General features: G+C 39.3%; 1 protein-coding gene across 1 annotated transcript in view; it reads right to left on the bottom strand.

Annotated features, from left to right (window-relative positions):
* ESR1 (estrogen receptor 1) overlaps positions 1-21997 on the bottom strand; it is a 184708-nt gene that overhangs the window by 19740 nt on the left and 142971 nt on the right. Inside the window, exon 5 of the mRNA XM_075064048.1 lies at positions 9466-9604. Coding sequence (XP_074920149.1) covers positions 9466-9604 — 139 coding nt within the window. The remainder of the gene's footprint in view (positions 1-9465; positions 9605-21997) is intronic.

The raw sequence follows: 21997 nt of genomic DNA, 5'->3' as shown, positions 1-21997 counted from the left end.
AGTGTAGACTAGCCCTCAGTGTGAGAAATTTCTGTCAGGTACTTATAAGTCCCCAGTGTCACATGATCCTTTATTGTTATACTATGTTAAAAAAGAAGGATTTTAAGTGAGTGCTTGGAGAGGTTCATGGAATGGTCCAGTTCCAGCAATTATTTCTTATTAGTGTTGAGCCTTTTAACCAAGTATACAAATACACAGCCAGCACCTGAATACAGAATAAAAGCCTTTACATCACCCTCTTTCAAGATAGTTTCCTCTGTAAAGACCATGGCAAAAGGTTTAGATTTGGACTACTGTGGTTATAGCTTCTGCTTCAAACTGGCACTGAGTGCAGATGTGCACAAAAATGAGAAAAGGTAACTAAGCATGAACTTTTCATTTTTCAAAAAGCTCTTTAGTTTTGATTCTGATTTAATTTTGGACAAAAAGCATGTGCTAATAGAGTCAATGTATGAATCACAGTCTAAGAATCCCTAGCAGTATGGCGATTAGAACTGGACTCAAACTAATAGGTGGAATGAAATCTGCTTGCCCCCAAATAGTGAGGAAGTTCAGTTTGGGTCTTTGCAACTCCAACCTATTTCTCTAAGAGGCCAAATTGGAGCATCAGTTCCAAACTAACCTCAAACTCTGGAGATGTTTGAATTCAAACGCTATTTTGGATTTGAAAGCTTGGGCCCATTTTTAACTCTGCCTCAGGATGCTATGGTATGAGATGTCATTTGGGGAATGTTGTGGTAAATACCCTTTAAGCTAAAAAGAAATAATTAACCTGTACGATCCATCAGTATATTTATGTAGCAACTATCACTGTAGTAACTAGATGGCAAATACTGAAAATTATACAAGAGGCTACACTAGCTGCAACCACCATAAAAGCACAGTGACTCATTCTCAGCCTATATGCAGGGCCGGCGCTACCATTTAGGCGACCTAGGCAATGGCCTAGGGCGCCAGAATTTTTTGGGGGGTGCTATTTTGCCGGGGGGGTGGCACGCGGGTCCGGTGGAGCTGCCGCAGTCATTTCGGAGGACGGTCCGCTGGTCTAAAGGCTCCGGTGGAGCTGTCGCAGTCATTTCGGTGGATGGTGCGCTGGTCTAAAGGCTCCGGCAGACCTACCGCAGTCATGCCTGCGGCAGGTCCACCGGAGCCTTTAGACCAGCGGACCGTCTGCCGAAATGACTGCGGCAGCTCCACCGGAGCCTTTCCCGCAGCGGACCGTCTGCCGGCATGACTGCGGTAGGTCCACCGGACCCGCGGGGGGTGGCGAAATGGCCGTCCGCCTAGGGCGTCAGAAACTCTGGCGCCGCTCCTGCCTACATGGGAAATATCAAAACAAAACAGCAGCAGCAAAATGGATGAGGACTGGGAACAGATAATAAAGCAACTCACAACAGCCATAATGCACTACATTATTTGTAAAGGATGTGAGAGCTGTCTAATATTTCACAAATATTACATGTTATCTGTCCTCATATTATTGGGGGGGTGGAATAACTCAGTGGTTTGAGCATTGGCCTGCTAAACCCAGGGTTGTAAGCTCAATCCTTGAGGGGGACATTTAGGGATCTGGGGAAAATCAGTAGTTGGTCCTGATAGTGAAGGCAGGGGGGCTGGAATCAATGACCTTTTGGGGTCCCTTCTAGTTCTATGAGATAGGTATATCTCCATTTTAAAAAAAATTTGGGATTTGTTATAATTACACGTTTAATTCAAGCAGGGGTTATTTGCATTTACACAGGAGACAAGAGCATCAGATGGTACTTAAAGGACAATATGGTTGTCATTCACACTGAAGTTTTACCTCTGACCATGCTGGATTCAACTGTCTAGCTCAGGGGTTCTCAAACTGGGGGGTCATGACCCCTCAGGCGTCATGAGGTTATTACATGGGTCACAAGCTGTTAACCTCCATCCCAACCCACATTTCACCTCCAGCATTTATAATAGTCTTAAATATTTTAAAGTGCTTTTAATTCAGAAGAGGGGTCACACTCAGAGGCTTGCTGTGTGAAAGAGGTCACCAATACAAAAGTTTGAGAACCACTGGTTTAGCTGGTAACCCCAGAGGGTAGGAACCAAGCAGGAAAAACTGAATCCCAGAACTTTGGGGCAGATAAAAGAACAGCCTGTGAAGACCAAGAGGGAGAGAGGAAGGCAGGGACTGCTGGGGAAAGGGTGGGGGTCTTGGATAAGCTAGGCTTGTCTGGGCCATAAGGTAAGAGACAGATGCATGTAGACTGGTTGGTTCTGTGAAAACCCTTCTCTTTTTATGCTTTGTTCCTACTATTGAGAACAAACAATACTCTGTTTAAAAGACTGTTTGGGGTTATTGTATTCACCACTGATCACAGCTCCCAAGGAGGAGACTTGCAGTAGTTGAACCCAGTCAGGTCTGCAGTCAATAACAGGAGAATTGTGGGATTCCACCCTGAGAGAAATGAAGGCCTGTCATTAGAAAAGCTGCACTCAGGGATCATTAGAAAGTGATCCAGGGGACAGCTAGCCCTGAACCATTACTCTCCTTGATACTAAAAGAAAGGAATTTTATAGAAAACCAATAAACCTCTTTACTGTAGTAAGAATGAATTCCTTCATTACTGAAGTACAGACTATGCATATTTCTGATCTACATAGGTGGCATCATGCCTCACTGCACACTGTAGTTCTCAATAGCAACTGCCTCTTTCTTATAGCACTGTTCTGAAGAGATGCTAACATCCCTCATAAAGGTTTGGATCAACTGTGGGCTATAACCTATATAAATGCATTTTAATATCAGTTTATGGGGTTAAAAATGTCTCTTGCTGCTGAATAGGAATCCATACTTCACTAGATATTATGGAGATGAGTGCTTTACAAATGCAAATACATACATAAACAGTAATTTGTTTAGCAATCATTTTTCACTCAGAGGTAGCATTATTTGGCACTGCCAGATCAGTGTAGCCTCTGCTATACACTTAATTATGGGGAGAATAAAGCAAATGAGCATTGGACAAGTCAATTTAATCAAATTTTGCAGTTTTATTAGAAAGGTCACGTTTACTGTTCCATTGAGGTTGATAGAGTTTCAACCCCCAGGGTTGAATTTGTCCTGAAGTGTACAAGCAGCACAGCATCTTTTCTAGAAGGCTTCATTCATCTTGATGAGAGGTGATATTTACTAGATCTGTAGGCTAATAGGTGGCAGAAATCTCCATCCTTCCTCATGCCTCTGCTATGATAATTATCATAAAACTGGGATAGCTATTATGTTCAAAACATGACATCAGTTGACACAGTGGTGTGGAGGATGTAAGACACTCTTATGAAGAGTTTCTGCTGGGGAATCATATTTACAGACCTCTGGAGTTACCCTTGTTCTTAATAAAGGAACATCACCACCACCAGTATGGGATTTTGTTTATAGTTCCAAGGTCTGATTTCAAATATACCTTACATAAAATCATAATGTCATCACCATAATATAAATAGAATATAAATACCCAAGATGATCCAAAACTCTAGATAGACTTTCTCCTGATTATTTTTAAAGTTCTTTCACTTGTGAAATACCCTTGAAAAGTATTCACTGTGGCTTGTAGAGACCCCAAATACAAGTAAGCAGAATTGAAAACTTGAAAAGAATTGCAAGTCTGATACTTAAAATGCATGTTTATATAGTTTTCCATAGCCTATAACTGCAATGTTATAACAAGCCTCAAAGTATATCAATAAAGCAAAAAGTGGAAGAGAATTTAGTCAATTTCTGCATTTTATTAGCTCTCTGCAGGCTGCTGCACTCAGCTCTGTTAAGTAAGTGACTTGTTTACAGACTGGTTGTTGGAAGTCTGGGTTTCCAGAGTGCAACTTGTCGCTGTCATTATTTAACTGAAAATTAAATCTATACATAGATTTAAAAAAATGTTTTTGAAATGCAGCAGTGGATTTAGTTAGTGTTTATGTGCTTACTTCCTTGGCAATAAATAGAAATAATATGTCACAAATTAAATGCTTTGAATTAAAGCTCTGTATCTATCCTGCCTCTATTTTTTCTAATAAGCTGATGGTAAATTGGAGAAATCTTATTTACTTTGTTCTGCACCAAAGTTTTGCTGTCCCTTTAATCAAGAGACAGAGTTATTACGAGTGTGATGTCCTGAGGCATTTGAAACATTTTACGAGATGTAAGGAACCAGCTAAGAATCCTATAGTCCCTTTCTGATTTTATTCTATTGTGCTTAGCCTTTTATTACAGACTCATTGCTGTAGAATCTGAGTGCCTGAAAGCACAACATGCACAGGAAACTCAGTAAGAGACAGTTTTCAGATGTGGTGGGACATTTTCAAACCACAGCCAGAAAGCTAAATAAGAATGGAAACTGTTCATCTGCACTCAGCTGATGAATGCAGCAGATATTTATACTAGTCTTCAAATTATTTGATTCACCCATAGCTGTGGTTTAAGCAGGATACCCAACCAATGCCCTTCGCCATTGTTCAACATAGAAGGGAGTGAAGAGAGACCTTTGCGGATCCCCAGGAAAAGACACAGAGAGGGAAGAAGGCCCAGAAGATGCTGGACATGCATTTGTCCCAAACACACCAAAGGGGACCAGCAAGCCCCTGGGTTTCTCCCCAACAACACAAAAGTAGGCTAGTAGAAGAGTTGGGGTTTGCATAACAGTATTATGCACTGTTATCCATTTCTGAAGTAATGATGATAGGGTCTGGCACACTTACATGTAATTATGAAATATTAATGCTAGGTTGTTGCCTTATTAATTAATTTCATTATTATTATTGTTTTCCTGGTAATTCTAGCATGAATTGAAAGGGAAAGACCAGCATTTAGGCCAGCAGCTTAAAAGGTTGCCCACTTCGTGGAATCAACTCCAGTTGGAGAGTGCTCCTTCTGTGGTCATGGACGGAGATACTTTACAGCCAGATACCCATTCACAACCCTTCTGTTGCTCTCTGGACCCTGTGGCTCTGCCCAGTCATCCTCTCCAACAAGAGACAGAAGGAACAAGGCTATTGACACTGCAGGTCCGATGATGTCAGAGGCTAACATTCAGCTAAATTTAGGTACATATCTGGAGCTTAATACAGCACTACCAACATAGCATTGTACCAGGAAATCTGACAGAATCATAGGCTTAGATGACATATGCCAGTGATCTGAATTCTCTCATGCCATCTGTTGAGACATGGGGGCAAAGACCTCCGTGGCAGAGCATATTTGCACAGAAACACCTACTTTGCCAAGGTATTCAGTAGAATGTTTTGCCAAACTGTGGCTGTTTTGGGTTAAAATTCACTTAAATCTTGACTAAAGGGCAGCAGAACTGTAATTAATATGCCCTAGTTGAGGGGCAAATGATTACCACCCAAGATACTGTGGGGCAGGTGTTTACTTACTGCTTGCACACTTTTTGTAATTGATGCTGTGTTCCCTCTCCTCTTAATAAAAGCTTTTTTTTTGGTTAGGCACAGACTTAATGCTTGCAAGAGAGGAAGAATTCTGTCTTAGAGTTGTACCAGGGTGGTATTTACTGTTCTTGAGCTGGTTCTGTTTTGTAATGTTACATTTCCCTCCCAAATGACAACGAGCTAAGGGTCAAATCTATCAAATTTCAGTCCTGGACTAGTGACATCTTTAAGATCTGTTTTCTTGGGCACCACCCAGGCAAGCAACATCTGCCTTGTCCTGTGGAGAGCAAAGCATCTCCCCTTTTCAACAGCTTAAAGCATCTGTTTCCAGCCAGGCCTGTTCATGAGATATAGTCCTAAAAATGGCATATCATTCAGAAGAACCATGTACATTGCATGACTTTTTGTGAAGTGTGTCTATTTTTCTACTTCACAATAAGTATTAACTGAGCTTCTCTAAAGGGACCAGCTATCACTTTAAAATTGTATGTATTGTACCAATCACCCCTATTATTTTAACCCTGATAGAGATATCTGTCTCATTAGTTACACTATCAACAGTACAGCAACAGAAACAGATTCTTGTTTGTACAATTGTTTCCTGACTCCCAAACAGCATTCTTTGCTCTTAAAGTCTATTGCTATTCCATCTGCACAAGGATTTCACTGTTAAGCCAGGCAGGTCACCTGCCATATTTACTATTCTTTCTACACATTGGGATGGTTTGTTCCTGCAACCTCAATAAGTATTCTTTAAAATAAAAGAAGTACTTTGGTTCTGCTCTCTATTTTGCAAATGTTTCTCTGCAATTTTCTTGGAAAAACATCAAATGTAGAGCAGATGGGTCCTTGGAAGGCAGATATGTACTTTATGTTGTATTTTCCAATAATATTCTTTATTTTCTTTCCTGAAGTAATAAATTATACTGCTACTGTGCAAAGACTTAAAGACTGTTTTAAAATTTTATTTTGTTCTCTTGATTTTTTTGTCCAGTATAAGCACTGGTGGAAATCTAAGTTTAAATGAACAGAGAAATTCCTGCTCTGTACAGAGAAAATGTTTTATACATTTCCTAATGCCAAAGCACACGGAAAGATTATGTGCTTCAATGGAAACTTAAGCAGAATAGGGCTTTTTCTGAGGCAATAAAAATATCTATTTCCTGTTCTTATTGTAGTTATTATACTGTTATATATTAGCATTTCTATTGAACTGCTGCTTAAAAGTACAAAAACCAAAACCCTGTTTCTTGCAGATTGCTCAGTGCTAATCCTCTGGCATGCACCAATCGTGCTGGATCAAACTTTACAGAGCAAGGCTGCTCCAAAGGCATGCAACAATTGGATGAAGCTAATAATTTGCTATGCAATATGGAATAGGTCTGTGGAACTTATCAGCACAGAAAATTATTGAGGAAAATACATTAGCAAGCTTTTCTTTAAATAGTTTTGGTGGATTGTCATCCAATCCAGCACCCAGATATTCACACCCTACACAGTATTGTAATATCTCGGTACAAAATATTCCTTGTGAAGTATCATTTGAAAACTCACTGATCATTAATAGCCTTGTTTATTAAGAGTTATGGATATATGCCGGAATTATGACTAAAGTGTATTTAAATACCAGGCATGTCAAGGGGAGTTAGTAAACAGGTCTATATTAAACAAAGGAATGTGGGTTTACCTCAGTTTACATACAAGCAGTAATCAGGACTATTGAGACAGCAGAGGGAGGAGATTGCGGGAAACAGAACAATCTGCATTTTAGCAAACACTAGTGGGGAGAGGGGAAACAGCACTGAGTTTCCTTCACCACCAGAAACCATGTCACCTTCCTTATAGATTGACTAAACTTTACTTTGAGGGATAACCTTCAAAACAATCCATTTCAAAGGTTCACTGGACTATAAAAGGAAGGGGCAGAAAACACCAAGTGATCTCTTTCACCTAAAAAGACAAAGGAACAAGGGTGAACAGACAGCAAATGTGAAAAATCAGGACGGGGTTGGGGGTAACAGAAGCCTCTATAAGAAAAATATGCAAAAATTGGGACATCTGGTCACCCTAAAAGGAACCAGCACTTTGGGGCTTCTGGAGGAAATCCTGATCAGGGTGGGGAAATCAGCCACCATCTTGCTGGAACACTATGGGTGAGAAAACCCATCATGAACAAAGCCATCTTGAACAAAGTCTGTGTTTGTTAAATTACATTTTAGACTTTCAGATGCATGTTTTCATTTTTCATTGCTTGCAACCATCTCTAACTTTCTCTCTTGTACTTGGTCACTTAAAATCCTTCCTTCTTGTTGTTCATCAACTTGTTTTCCTATTAATCTCAATGAACAGCACTGTGTTTAAATAAAAATGAATGTTAACTCCAGTCAGTGTGGCAAGCTGCTGGGTTTTGTCTCTTTAAAAGAACAAACAGATCTTTTTATTCCTCTGAATGTAGCAGGAAAGGGCTGGACATTGCGGAACAAACAGGTCTGGGAAAGTGTTGGGGTCACCTATTAACATCAGCCAAGTCAGGTAAAGACAAGAGTGTGTCTGTGATAACTGCTGGCAGGCTGTTGGTTTCAAAGTAGTTGAATCAGAGCTGTATAGCACACAGAACATGAAGTGCATGCTGGCTGCTGGCTGTGTGTGTGACCCACGCAGGAAGCCAAAACTAGCAGAAGCATTTTGGGGCACACAGGTTTACAATGCAAGGTGTGACATAACCTTTCAGTGGTCTGAACTGCTCACCAGAACATGACATGGATATTATAATGTTAGTTGGGGTGACTATTATAAGTTTGAGAGACTGTTTCTCTTCTCATTCACTTTTTTCATCTCTTTGTACCTTTCTCAAAAAATTCCTTTGGGGTTGAAATATGATTGTTTTCATGAATATAAGGAAAGCACTTGAATTTATAGTACATTAGCTAGGATAAGTTTTAAGAGATGTCAGTTCTCATTCTTCAGTGCATGAAATGAATGCCAGCTGAAATCAACAAGAAATTCCCCACTTTCATAGAACCCTATTGTACAAGTAGATAGTTGTTTTTCCATCTCCCTTTGAAGTATGTAGTAAGAGACACTAAGTTTCAGAATACTGGATTTGACAGAGCACTGATCTGTTTTTCTATAGCATTCCTGGATTGGACCCTACAGTCCAGCCAAGATGAGCCCAGAACAAGAGATTAAAAGTGTGTGAGGGGGACAGAGTGGGGCCAGCTTTAAACCACTTTTACAGCTCAGACCTGTGGAACAAATCAGAACATCCAGTGAGCAGTTTTAATTATTCTACTGCCCAAAGCAGGGCCACCCAGAGGATTCAGGGGGCCTGGGGCAAAGAGGGGAAACAGCGGCGGTCTGGGTCTCAGCGGCATTTCGGCGGTGAGGGGCCCTTCAGTCACTCCACATCTTCAGCAGCACTGAAGGGCCCCTCACCACTGAAATGTGGTCAGTTAAGCCAGCTTTTGGGTGGCTTGGTATAACCAGACTATCACAAAGCAGAGTGAGGTCTAGCATATGGTTTTCCTCTACAGTGGAAAAGTAGTCTTCTCTAAAATGGCAAGAGGCAGCTGTTCAATTGCACATAGCACTAGTATAAAACTGGCTGAAACTGCAGGGGAGATTTTTTAGGAGGCAGAAATAATAAACAAAATGGCTTCTGGTCAGGACACTGGATTCCATATCCTTACCCTTGCCAAACACGCAATGGACTCTTTAAGAACTACAAATGGCATGTACCTTCGTTTTCTGTCTCCTTTGAAAGTAAGCACCTGCAGCAGGAGAGGACCTTCTAACACCATATTAGCTCACAACTTAAAGTGCCATTTATTGAATCACCAACACCACTTCTAACAACACCTTCGGAGCGTTCTTTAGAGGTACCTCTTTCAATACTAACTAGGCCAGTGCTGCTTAATTCATGAAATGTGATGGGATCTCAGCATCAGGTGGGATGGCTGCAGGCTAAAAATGACTAAAAGTGGTAGAGATACATTTTATTTAAATAAATAAATAAACAAACAAACAAAAATAAATAATAAGTGGACTAACCTGTCCAGTAATAGATTAGGTGCAAATAAGAGTTTTCCTGGATGTTCCATTGAACGCCAGATTAAGCCAATCATCAGTATCTCTAACCAGGCACATTCCAGTAGATGTACCTGATCATGGAGTGTTAAATCCACAAACCCTGAAAAAAAAATAAACAGGTTACAGGAGAACCATACTCTGTGTGAAAACAATAATTAAATATTTCTGTTAAAAACCAAAGTATTTAGAAAATCAGATAAGAGGATGTATTAGGAGGCTTTAGGGCTGGGTTCTAGATGATCTGAATTTAAAAAAAAATTAGTTCCTTGTTTTCATGTCTGACTCATATCTACATATACTAGTTATCATTTTTACCATCCATTTAGAAAATATGACAAAATGGCAAAACTGACTAATAGTATGCAATAATGGCTCTAATCACCAGAACCTGGAACATTATGAACTTCATGGTAGAACAGATGTTGCATGAGCTCTGGAGCAACTAAGCACCTTGTAAATGTTGAGTCTGTGTTTTTGCCTGACACAGTGCTACAAATATATTAGCAAGTACTTATGAAAGCCTAACTGCAGCTCCTAGATGCAACAATTTTCTTTTGTAGTGAGTTAGTCCCTTCACTGAAGACACTACAGTCTGTCTCTTACTACGCATTTGTACAGCCCTTGGTGCAATGGAGCGGATATAAATGTGGCTTCTGAATGATAGGTCAATACAAATTAATAAATAATAAAATAATAAAATAATGATAATAATTAATAATGGAAAAGACTGTGTCAGCAAGGAAATAAATACCGGTAAATGGTAAAATAAAAAGCACATTGTCTGGGTAGTCAGGGGATATGCTAATGAGATACACAGCCTTTCAACTCCTATGGCCCTGATTCTGATTTAGTTACACTGATATAAAGCAGCAATAACTTCAGTGTAAAACCAGATTAGGCTCTATGTCACTGGCCTGAAACAAAGTAGTTGCTTAGAGCTTAGAGCAGTGTTTAGAGCAGTTGCTTAGAGCAGTGTTTCTCAATGACCAGTCCGTGGACTGGCACCGGTTCCTGAGATCTCCTTGGCCCAGTTTAGGAAGGCAGTAAGACAGTTCCTGGTATCAAAAAGTCTTAGAGAATGATCTTCTGCTTTGGTTGGCTGCCATTATCATCTGTTTGCCTAGTGAAATGAGTTGGTAAGATTAATAGCACTACACAGATGTCCATATTACAAAAACAAAACAACCCCACCCAGTTACAATCATCACAGTAGACACACCCAGGCTGAGTATGGAGACTGAATCATCTCATTCCTAGAAGTTGTCTCTTCTAGGGTTGCAGTAAATTGGTAGGGCAGTGAGGAGAAGCATTCACTACTATTGCCCTTGCTGTACATGTACTCCGGATATAGGGACTTCAGTTTCCAGGTCTGACAATCGGGCTCTTTTTATAAGCATTACATTCAGTCCAAAGGAATAAATAATGTATTGGTTGCATAATATAACCTACTAGATGACACAAAACATATCCTGGAAGTTATAAAGATGTACAACAACATGAAGTGAACAAAAAGAGACCAGTTACAAAATATCATATCTATTTGTACTTCATTAAAAGGTTTGTAGCTTCCAAGTCGAGAAGGAACCACTGGGCTCCTTCTATAGGTCTAGTCTGACCTCCTGTATAACACAGGCCACAGAACTTCCCCCAAATAATTCCTAGAGCAGATCTTTTACAAAAACATCCAATCTTGATTTAAAAATGGCTAGTGATGGAGACTGCCCAACATATTTTTCCAATGGATAATTACCCTCACATTTAAAAATGTGTGCCTTATTTCTAGTCTGAATTTGAAATTCCAGTCAAAATTTATAGAGAGATTGATAATATACAAAATACATAGAAATTCTCTTGAAACAAATGTTATTTATCATTTGTATATAGTTCTCTCCAATACAATGCAACTCTGATCTGAACACTTGAACCATACTGCTGATCTTTACCACTGTGAAATATTTTTGAAGATTTTATAAATGATTCATACTTGCACATTAAGGCACACAGGTTACATGGTAAACAGCCTTATTAACCAGGTAAGTGCCAGGTAAATAATATTCTCAGAAGAAGTAAATGAATAATTTCAAAGTAATATATTACTGTATGTAGTCAATAGTGTAGAATTGGTTTCTCTCTCTCTTCACTACATTGAGATGTCTAAGAAACTGGTATTGTATTTATCTCCACATTTCAAGCTGTTTGTTGTGTTAAAAATGTGGTTTTGAATTAGTACATAAAGAGGAGAAAGAACAGATATCATTCATAGAAAATAAAAATTATGTTCACTTCTTTCCCTCAAAACACTGAACTATGGATTTGTATGTAATGCTGTTGAGTGTTAAACAGGTCTGTTTGTGAGCTGCATCCTACTCAAATTGTTGGTGAACTTGATTATATCCTGGATTAAATCCTTTCAGTTATGGCAAAAAAGGGTGAAGTGGGCCAGCTCAGCACAGCTCGTTATGCTGCTACTGTTTTGGAGGATGCAATCTTGTGTCGAAAAATCTAAGCTTTCATTTTTTTAAAAGAGAAATTTTCTCCCACTTCGAAGATTCTCTTTGCAACCATAAACTGTGCACTGATACACTCATGTCTGTCTGAATTTGTAGACAACCTAAAACAATAGAGCTGCAGCCTAAACATGAACTTTGTTAACTCCCACAGTGCTAATCAATGAACACAGATAAAGATAACCTGACATCACTGCATGCAGAGTATGCAAGGAATAAGAAAAACAGTCAGGCTATGAAAGCTATCTAGTGTAAGAGGTGCATCTCATTTTAGTGCCTCTGGTTGGTGGTATTTGGGTTGTAAGCAATAACTTGGAAGAATACCACTACTTTTCTTTTCCAGTCTGCCCCCTCTGATTACCATTATTTCAAATTCCCATTCAGCATATTAAAAGGCAATTATATCGCCACCGTTTCACACTGTCCCACAATGGAATGCTTCTAAGAAAAAGAATATGCTGCAGACAATTTGAATTTTTTGCAATTGTCCTAATCCACTACACTGTAAAACCGTGGTAGTTTTACAGTACTTTGAATGCCAAATTTTTGGCACTCCTGTAAAGTCAGAGCCATATTTCACATTTGGATTCAACCTAAAAGCAAAAACAAACAAAGCCACCACTTCCTTTTTGAAACTCAGCAGAGTAATAAGTTAAGTAACAACAATAGCATCCCACATAGCTCTTTTCATTCCAAAAGCTATCAAATCATTTAATAAAACATAAGAATCAATTTCACCCACCTCAGAAATATAGCCATTACTATTGCTTAGGAACAGAGTAACTGGAAATGAGCAAACGTCATGGAACTTAAAGTTTTGTGAACTGTTTATTGGGTTTGCGAATAAGGAATTGTAAGCCTTTTCTTCCTGTTATTTGAACTTATTTTATTCTGTTTTTAAAAAAGCAAAACCACATGTTTTTCAAACGAAAGGGAGGCCTCTGCTACAAGTTAGTGATAGAAAACAATGTCTCAATGCTAGACTGCCCTTTATAGAATGTTTATTTCCCCCCATTAGAACTTCTCTTCCTCTGTTCCATTTCTCATATGCTCTCTTGTCTTTGTTTTTCACTCTGCCTATTTTCTGCTCCATTTTTAACCCTATTTTTTCCCACTGGCTGTGTTTTGGTCCCCCTTTCAGCCCCCATCCCCACATCAGTGCAATAACATTCAATTTTGAACTGAATTTTGAAACCCAAAAAGGACAATTAGGAAAAAATGTGCTCATCCCTAGCAGCAAGTCTACATGACGTTTAAAGACAGAAAGCAACAAAGTGCTTACTTAATAAAGCACTTTGCCAGATGTATAGATTGGGATAGTGCATTACTTTTTTTTATTACCGACACTCCAAATGTACGGCGTACATTCGTAAAATCCCATTTTTGGCAACATTCAAGTCTGAAAGTGAAATCCTCCCAGATTCCAATATCTCATTTTGGTGCTTTTAAAAAAACACACACTCTACTGCTGACAAATTAATAATAAACTATAAAATCAGCCCAATTCTGCCTGCAAATAGAGCTGTCACAGGCTCCAGTTGACACATATGCTATCCTGTAGAAGGCAGCAGTATATGTCGCATACACCAGCTGATATGTTATACCATATACCAGAGAGCAGGAGGCAGAGCATGTTAAAGCAACAGCAAATCAATGGAGTGGAAGCAATACAATATTCCTTCACTGATAGACTGGAAAAATAAGACTGGAGAATCAAAGTTTGCAGGTCGCACCATCTGAAAACAGAGTAGCCACACATGGTGGGAGGAAGCACATACCTCTGTAGACTCTCATAACCTTCTTTATTTAGCATTTGGAGCATTGCTACTGGAGGAAGTGTCACCATGAAAAGTATTTCAAGGTAGTTGAGAAGGCATCCAATCACGTCAGTGGCTGCTGGGGTAGAATTTATTCCCATGCACAAAGTTGCTTTGTTTTGACACAACGCTATGTAGTGCTCAATTGGTTTTCATTTATTGTTACACTGATGCATTCACATTCATTTAAATTTGATTCAGAACACAAGAAATAATGTGTTTGCTGAACTGCAAGTGCAAGAAACTCTTCCACTGTTCCAAGTTCCTTGACAAAGGGCACCTGTTGTCTGTGTGTGTTTCAGGGACAATAAGCACATGTATGTTGGAAAACACATCTCCACTATCAAGCTTGCAGGTGACTTTGTGCTCTTCTGTTGGAGCTTTACTTATACCTGCATCTTGCTTATGAACAGCGAGAGTGTTTTAAACACAAATGTGAAGCAACCCAGCCAGGAGCTGGTTATTAAGAGTCTAATCCACAAAGCCAATGGATTCAGATTTTTTCAGTGTGTTAGACAAAACCATGCTCCTATTCAAGCCAGTGGCAAAACTCCCATCAGTTTCAACAGGGAAGGATCAGACCCTATACATTTCATTATAAGACACTAGTGATTTGCTTTACATCATTTGTATTTACAACTCCCTCAAGGTCTGACAGATAACTTGTTATCTAGAACATCTTTCTCCATTACTGCTTGGTGGAAGGGACTGCAGAAAAGGGTATTAAACTTTCAAAAGATCTGCATAATTACAAAATTATCAAAATGATGCAGAAGGAGCTTTCATTTGTTTACTTATTTTACTTTTAAGGGGTCAGTAGAGGAATTTTTCCAGTGTGGCCTATGGAAAAGTTCAAAACTAAATTAGATAATATCTTAGAGAAACGGTGGATGAGTTATCCTAATTAAGTACAAGAGGTGTAGACTTGAAAGCATACGGGAGCTCTCTTCAAACCTAAATGCCCTCCAGAGAAGGCTTTAAAAGCAGTGCGATATTATAAGAAGATTCTATAATTTTGACAGCTATCTTGCACTTCTTTATTCCCTAAATAGGAGACTCGCCACAATTTTCAGAAGAAGGGGGGAAGGAACTAAAGCCATACAAACAAAGCTGTCGGCCTACATATGCAAAAACAATCCCATTGATTGCCTTCACACCACAAGGAGGATCATTACAGTGAACGTCTATCATTTCTTGAAAAATAGACCAAGGCTCGCCAGATGAAATGTATAAAGTTTCTCTTGCAGTAGGAAACGATACTAATAAGTCATCCTCAGTTTATCCTCTGATACAATTATAAATATATCTGCTTTTCTTATTTTTTATATCATGGATTATAATCACAGTCTCTAAGGTACAGATGTAAGTTAAAAAAAATTGCAAGTAGGTGACGCCTGCCACATTAACATAAATATTCCTAAAACTCAAACTCCATTTGGGGTGATGAAAAAAGCAAAGCAAAGAAAAAAAACATACTCACATACAACATTTCAAGGAGACCTTAAAGAGATCAGCCTTTAGCTTCATCCCTCTGTTCATACAATATCTCATTAACCGTCTCTTGAGTTCTTGTTAAAATAAATACATTATTTGCAGTTCTTATTTTTTCTCTTCCACAACTTATCCAGTAATGCTGTAGGTCAAACTTTATTCCTATCTCCAGGATCCATCAATCCATCTTCTATATCACATCTCTCTGGCTCTTTTCTCCACACAGTGTTATTTTTTTGGGGTTAAGAACAGATATAGACAAAGTGATTTGAATAAAGTAAGAATCTAAACCTTTGCCCAAAACCTGAACCAAAACTTTGGTCTTCTTTTCTTCCTTCTAACTAATTTTTCTACTTTTTGTGGCCTCTGCCTTTCCAGGCTCTGGCCAGGCCAAGAACGGCTAAAAATTTCACAGTTCACTATTTCTAGCTCAATGGAAAAGGGGAAATACAATAAATATTTTCAGAAGCCCTACTGTTCTGAGATTTTCAGCCAGTTTTGCTTTCCTAAGAGTTTTGGATTGTTCAAATCCTTGGGCAGGAGGAGTGACTAGCGGGTGCAACTTAGGTAAAGAATCACAAAGGAACTATTTTGGAATCCTCTGGCCAGTTTTCCGTCATCTCCCAACATAGTTTGTAGCTGAGGATGCACTAAAACAGAGGTCGGCAACCTTTCAGAAGTGGGGTGCCGAGTCTTCATTTATTCACTCTAATTTAAGGTTTTGTGTGCCAGTAATATATTTTAACGTTTTTAGAAGGTCTCTTTCTGTAAGTCTATGATATATAACTAAACTATTGTTGTATGTAAAGTAAATAAGGTTTTTAAAATGTTTAAGAAGCTTCATTTAAAATTAAATTAAAATACAGAGTCCCCCAGATCAGTGGCCAGGACCCGGGCAGTATGAGTGCCACTGAAAATCAGCTTGCATGCTGCCTTCGGCACACATGCCATAGGTTGCCTACCCCTGCACTAAAACTACACTTGCCTGCAATACTCCTTGAATAGGCCACCATCAGGGAACACCAAATTGCAATGTGCTCCAGCTCTAGCAGAATGCCAGCCAGGGATTCCTCCAGAATAGTTGACCACTTAGGGTAGTTTTTTGGCCTCTTTGCCACAGCACAGCAAGGCAAAAGACCAGTATTAGACCAAATGTGTGTATCTGAGCAGAACCAACTATCCAACCCTTTTGGGTTTTCCACTCACTAGTCAAGAAGTTTTTCCCCACTAAGATTCCAACACTGATATCAAAAGTAAATCAACATGTCAATGGCTTCCAACTTCACTGGATTCTAGAACTGTAATTTCTTGGGCAAAGGTGTTCACTAATAACTCCTGGAAAAATGTCAAAAGCAGCAACATTTCTGGTTAGTGAAGGGAATGAAGTACTCGGGAGTCAACCCTTCTAATGACAGATAAACCCTCTCTGTTGCTGTAGCTGAGATGAAATATTTTGTCCCACCATTTCCCAACCTACTCCATCTAAGGCCAGGAAGTAAAAGGAAGTACATAAATTGCCATCGGTCTGTAGGTCAGGTGCGGCTGTGAAATAAGGCAAACAGGCAACTTTTCATATGTAAATTAGACTACAATGGGCACAATTTCTAATGATCAAAGAGCCATTCAGTTGGCCATAAAAAACACATGTAAAATCAAATAAAAAAAGAAAATGAAAAGCAATTAGGAAAAAGTTATTAAAAATTATCTTTGTATCCTTTTTATCATCTGTCTCTTGACTGCTGGACATTGTCCCTTGCTTATTGCTGCTCCAGGCCATAATCCATATGAAACTATTTCACCAAACCCTCCCCAAATTAACGACATATGACATAGTTCAGACTTCATCTATCATCTGCTGTATCAAACCAAATTCTCCTTTCTCAGAGCATCCATGCAAGATGTGGGATTTTTATATTTTCCTACTATTTTCCAGTGAGCAATACATTACCAAAAGACTCAACAGGATGTTATACAAGAGACAAAAAATATTTTTTTGTTCCCTTTGAACAGAACTTTCTAATCAGCCCAATGTGAAATACTTAAAACAACCTGTATTCATCTTTACTATACTAACATAAACACTTTAAAAAACCTAACAACCAACAACAAACCCCCAGGAAATTCAAAGTTAAAGCTGCCCCTCTATCCAAAGCCCATCCCATTGTTCCCAAGATACACAATAGGACCTGCTGAGACAACTTAATATTGAATTTCCTGGCTTTTGTCTATAAGGTCTTTAAACCAACAGCAAGAGGTCTCTTATAATCCATACACTGTAGAAGACACTACCATCTAGGGACTTCAGGGAAATTTGATATGGTCCCCTTTTCACATACCTTGGTATTCATTATAACAAACTATTGTTATTTGCAGTATTGAAAGTTTTGAAAAACAGCATTACACATTAATAGAAGCTGCTTTCTACCGTTTTATATAGTAGTTCAACCCTTCAAAATCAGGTACAAAAGGCATCAATCTACACTGGGAATAAAGCTCTATGGAAATGAGACAGACACACAGTAGCGGGGGGAAGGAGGGGAAAGATGGTTATGAGGTAACATCCCTCGACGAATAGCTACCATCAGCCCCAGCACAAACATGAAGGAATCGTGATAGATTAAAATAGATCTAGTTAGATAAATCTGACATCCTGGGAAGAACTACTCTCACAACAAGCTTCCCTCTCAGGCTGAGAACAAGAACAGAAGTTAGTCATGTTTTTTAATGAATTACTGGAAGGTGCTCAGATATTCCCTGGATGAGCATGGTATAAGAACCTATAGAGAACAGAATAGAAACAAAAACAGCTTCAGTTCTTAAAAGGAGATGTGCCAGGACAGGATGTGCTCCAATGGCTTTAGATAATTTTGATTTTTACACATTGCTTTCCCCCTCATGTTGTATATTCTCTACCATGAATTGCAAGTGCATTGAGGCAGACATGGTTTTCATGTAAAGGCTGTACAGCATCAAATACATTTCCAGCAGTCAAATACATAAAGAACAATAATTATTATTGAAGGTCAATGGTGGCTTTGAAGTTATCAACAGTGGTCTTCTTAGTGGATGTTCAGTGTGCCTCAGGTGGCATACAACCAGGATTAATCACCAAATTTAGCCTGCTGATTGGATCATTAGCTTCCCTGGCCCGGCCACTGACGGGGAGTGCAACGTGAACACTGATCCATGCACCACAATTAACAGTAGTAGGGAGATACTGAAAGTGCAGACTCAGATTCTAAGACAACGGTGAGGCTAAAGGAATGGCTTATTTTTACTCGCTTTATCTCAAAATGTTGGTGATGAAAGGGCTGTATTGTTTCTGGGGCCTCCATCCTAGAAACTTTTATGCATGTGCATAACTTTAATAGTCCCACTAGAATTCAGTGGGAGAACACACAGACCTGATCCTGACTAATTAAAGAGCTGATCCTGCAAAGACCTATGCATGTGCTTAACTCTCTGCATGGGTGTAGTCTCATACTCAGGTACATAAAGTTAAGGCTGTGTATGATTGTAGCCAAAAAGCCCAATTCTCTTGCATAAGCAGTCCTCCCATTGACTTCAGTGGGAATAGGATCGGGCCCTTGATCTTCCTATATATTCTGTTCTTTATGTAGGATTTAAAAAAAAAATAAGCTTCGTGTTTTTCATTGGGGGAAAAAAAAAACTCTCGCTGCAGATCACCCATGAGGCTAAGTGTCAGCCATAATTTAATTTCCTGGCGTTTTTCAGCAAGTTTCACGAAGTCTAAATTGAGTGAAATGTACTTTCATTTGGCAATGCATTCATTTTGTTAACAAAAGAATATTCCAGAAAGTGCATTAACATGACCGTTTTGTACAAATATGTTAAGGCTTTCCATCAGGGCAACATCATAAAAATACTTAGCACTCACACAGCACTTCACATTTTCAAAGGGCATTAAATATTATTAGCTGCATTTTACAGATGGAGCACAGACAGGTTAAGTGCTCTGTGCAGGGCTGCACAGTGAGTCAGTGGCAGACCAGGATTAGGATTTAGACACATCTGGCTCCCAAGTACCAGACTCCAATCCTCTAAAATCTTCAAGCTGCAGAACTGTCTTTGAAATCTAGTTCAACCTTCACTCTGATACTTGTGAATCAATTAAAAGAACAAATAAAGTCAAGTGAAACCAAACTGTTCCTAAAGAGCAGATGAAAGCCTCACCATATGAGAGCTGGGAGTAACTGATTTTAAAATGTGAGCAGAAAGTCCTGGCTGGAACGAAATAAAGGCACACAGATTATTCCGTACAAACGTTCATTAATATGAGCAAAGTAACTGAAAATCATTGCATCTGGCTTGACCCAACTTCCCCTTCCACCTCAAAGAAAATCTTTTGGAGTATTTATGTAAAATGGTTATTTTTAAAGATTATTTGTTAGTAAAGGCTGCCAACTTTTTTTCAGAAGGTTGAAAAAGCTACTAGGGGAGAAGCTGTTCTGTTCCAGACTTGATTTTAACAAATAGGGAGGAACTTGTTGAGAATTTGAAAGTAGAAGGAAGCTTGGGTGAAAGTGATCATGAAATCATAGAGTTTGCAATTCTAAGGAAGGGTAGAAGGGAGTACAGCAAAATAGAGACCATGGATTTCAGGAAGGCGGATTTTGGTAAGCTCAGAGAGCTGATAGGTAAGGTCCCATGGGAATCAAGACTGAGGGGAAAAACAACTGAGGAGAGTTGGCAGTTTTTCAAAGGGACACTATTAAGGGCCCAAAAGCAAGCTATTCCGATGGGTAGGAAAAATAGAAAATGTGGCAAAAGACCACCTTGGCTTAACCACGAGATCTTGCATGACCTACAAAATAAAAAGGAGTCATATAAAAAATGGAAACTAGGTCAGATTACAAAGGATGAATATAGGCAAATAACACGGGAATGCAGGGGCAAGATTAGAAAGGCAAAGGCACAAAATGAGCTCAAACTAGCTATGGGAATAAAGGGAAACAAGAAGACTTTTTATCAATACATTAGAAGCAAGAGGAAGACCAAGGACAGGGTAGGCCCACTGCTCAGTGAGGAGGGAGAAACAGTAACAGGAAACTTGGAAATGGCAGAGATGCTTAATGACTTCTTTGTTTCGGTCTTCACTGAGAAGTCTGAAGGAATGTCTAACATAGTGAATGCTTATGGGAAGGGGGTAGGTTTAGAAGATAAAATAAAAAAAGAGCAAGTTAAAAATCACTTAGAAAAGTTAGATGCCTGCAAGTCACCAGGGCCTGATGAAATGCATCCTAGAATACTCAAGGAGTTAATAGAGGAGGTATCTGAGCCTCTAGCTATTATCTTTGGAAAGTCATGGGAGACGGGAGAGATTCCAGAAGACTGGAAAAGGGCAAAAATAGTGCCCATCTATAAAAAGGGAAATAAAAACAACCCAGGAAACTACAGACCAGTTAGTTTAACTTCTGTGCCAGGGAAGATAATGGAGCAAGTAATTAAAGAAATCATCTGCAAACACTTGGAAGGTGGTAAGGTGATAGGGAATAGCCAGCATGGATTTGTAAAGAACAAATCGTGTCAAACCAATCTGATAGCTTTCTTTGATAGGATAACGAGCCTTGTGGATAAGGGAGAAGCGGTGGATGTGGTATACCTAGACTTTAGTAAGGCATTTGATACGGTCTCGCATGATATCCTTATCGATAAACTAGGCAAATACAATTTAGATGGGGCTACTATAAGGTGGGTGCATAACTGGCTGGATAACCGTACTCAGAGAGTAGTTATTAATGGCTCCCAATCCTGCTGGAAAGGTATAACAAGTGGGGTTCCGCAGGGGTCTGTTTTGGGACCGGCTCTGTTCAATATCTTCATCAACGACTTAGATGTTGGCATAGAAAGTACGCTTATTAAGTTTGCGGACGATACCAAACTGGGAGGGATTGCAACTGCTTTGGAGGACAGGGTCAAAATTCAAAATGATCTGGACAAATTGGAGAAATGGTCTGAAGTAAACCGGATGAAGTTCAATAAAGACAAATGCAAAGTGCTCCACTTACGAAGGAACAATCAGTTTCACACATACAGACTGGGAAGAGACTGTCTAGGAAGGAGTATGGCAGAAAGAGATCTAGGGGTCATAGTGGACCACAAGCTAAATATGAGTCAACAGTGTGATACTGTTGCAAAAAAAGCAAACGTGATTCTGGGATGCATTAACAGGTGTGTTGTAAACAAGACACGAGAAGTCATTCTTCCGCTCTACTCTGCGCTGGTTAGGCCTCAACTGGAGTATTGTGTCCAGTTCTGGGCACCGCATTTCAAGAAAGATGTGGAGAAATTGGAGAGGGTCCAGAGAAGAGCAACAAGAATGATTAAAGGTCTTGAGAACATGACCTATGAAGGAAGGCTGAAAGAATTGGGTTTATTTAGTTTGGAAAAGAGAAGACTGAGAGGGGACATGATAGCAGTTTTCAGGTATCTAAAAGGGTGTCATCAGGAGGAGGGAGAAAACTTGTTCACCTTAGCCTCTAATGATAGAACAAGAAGCAATGGGCTTAAACTGCAGCAAGGGAGATTTAGGTTGGACATTAGGAAAAAGTTCCTAACTGTCAGGGTAGTTAAACACTGGAATAAATTGCCTAGGGAGGTTGTGGAATCTCCATCTCTGGAGATATTTAAGAGTAGGTTAGATAAATGTCTATCAGG

Source organism: Chelonoidis abingdonii, chromosome 3 (assembly GCF_003597395.2).
Source record: "Chelonoidis abingdonii isolate Lonesome George chromosome 3, CheloAbing_2.0, whole genome shotgun sequence".
Lineage (NCBI taxonomy): Eukaryota > Metazoa > Chordata > Testudines > Testudinidae > Chelonoidis > Chelonoidis abingdonii.
Note: the sequence above shows the minus strand (reverse complement) of the source record. Positions and strands in the feature narration are given on the sequence as shown.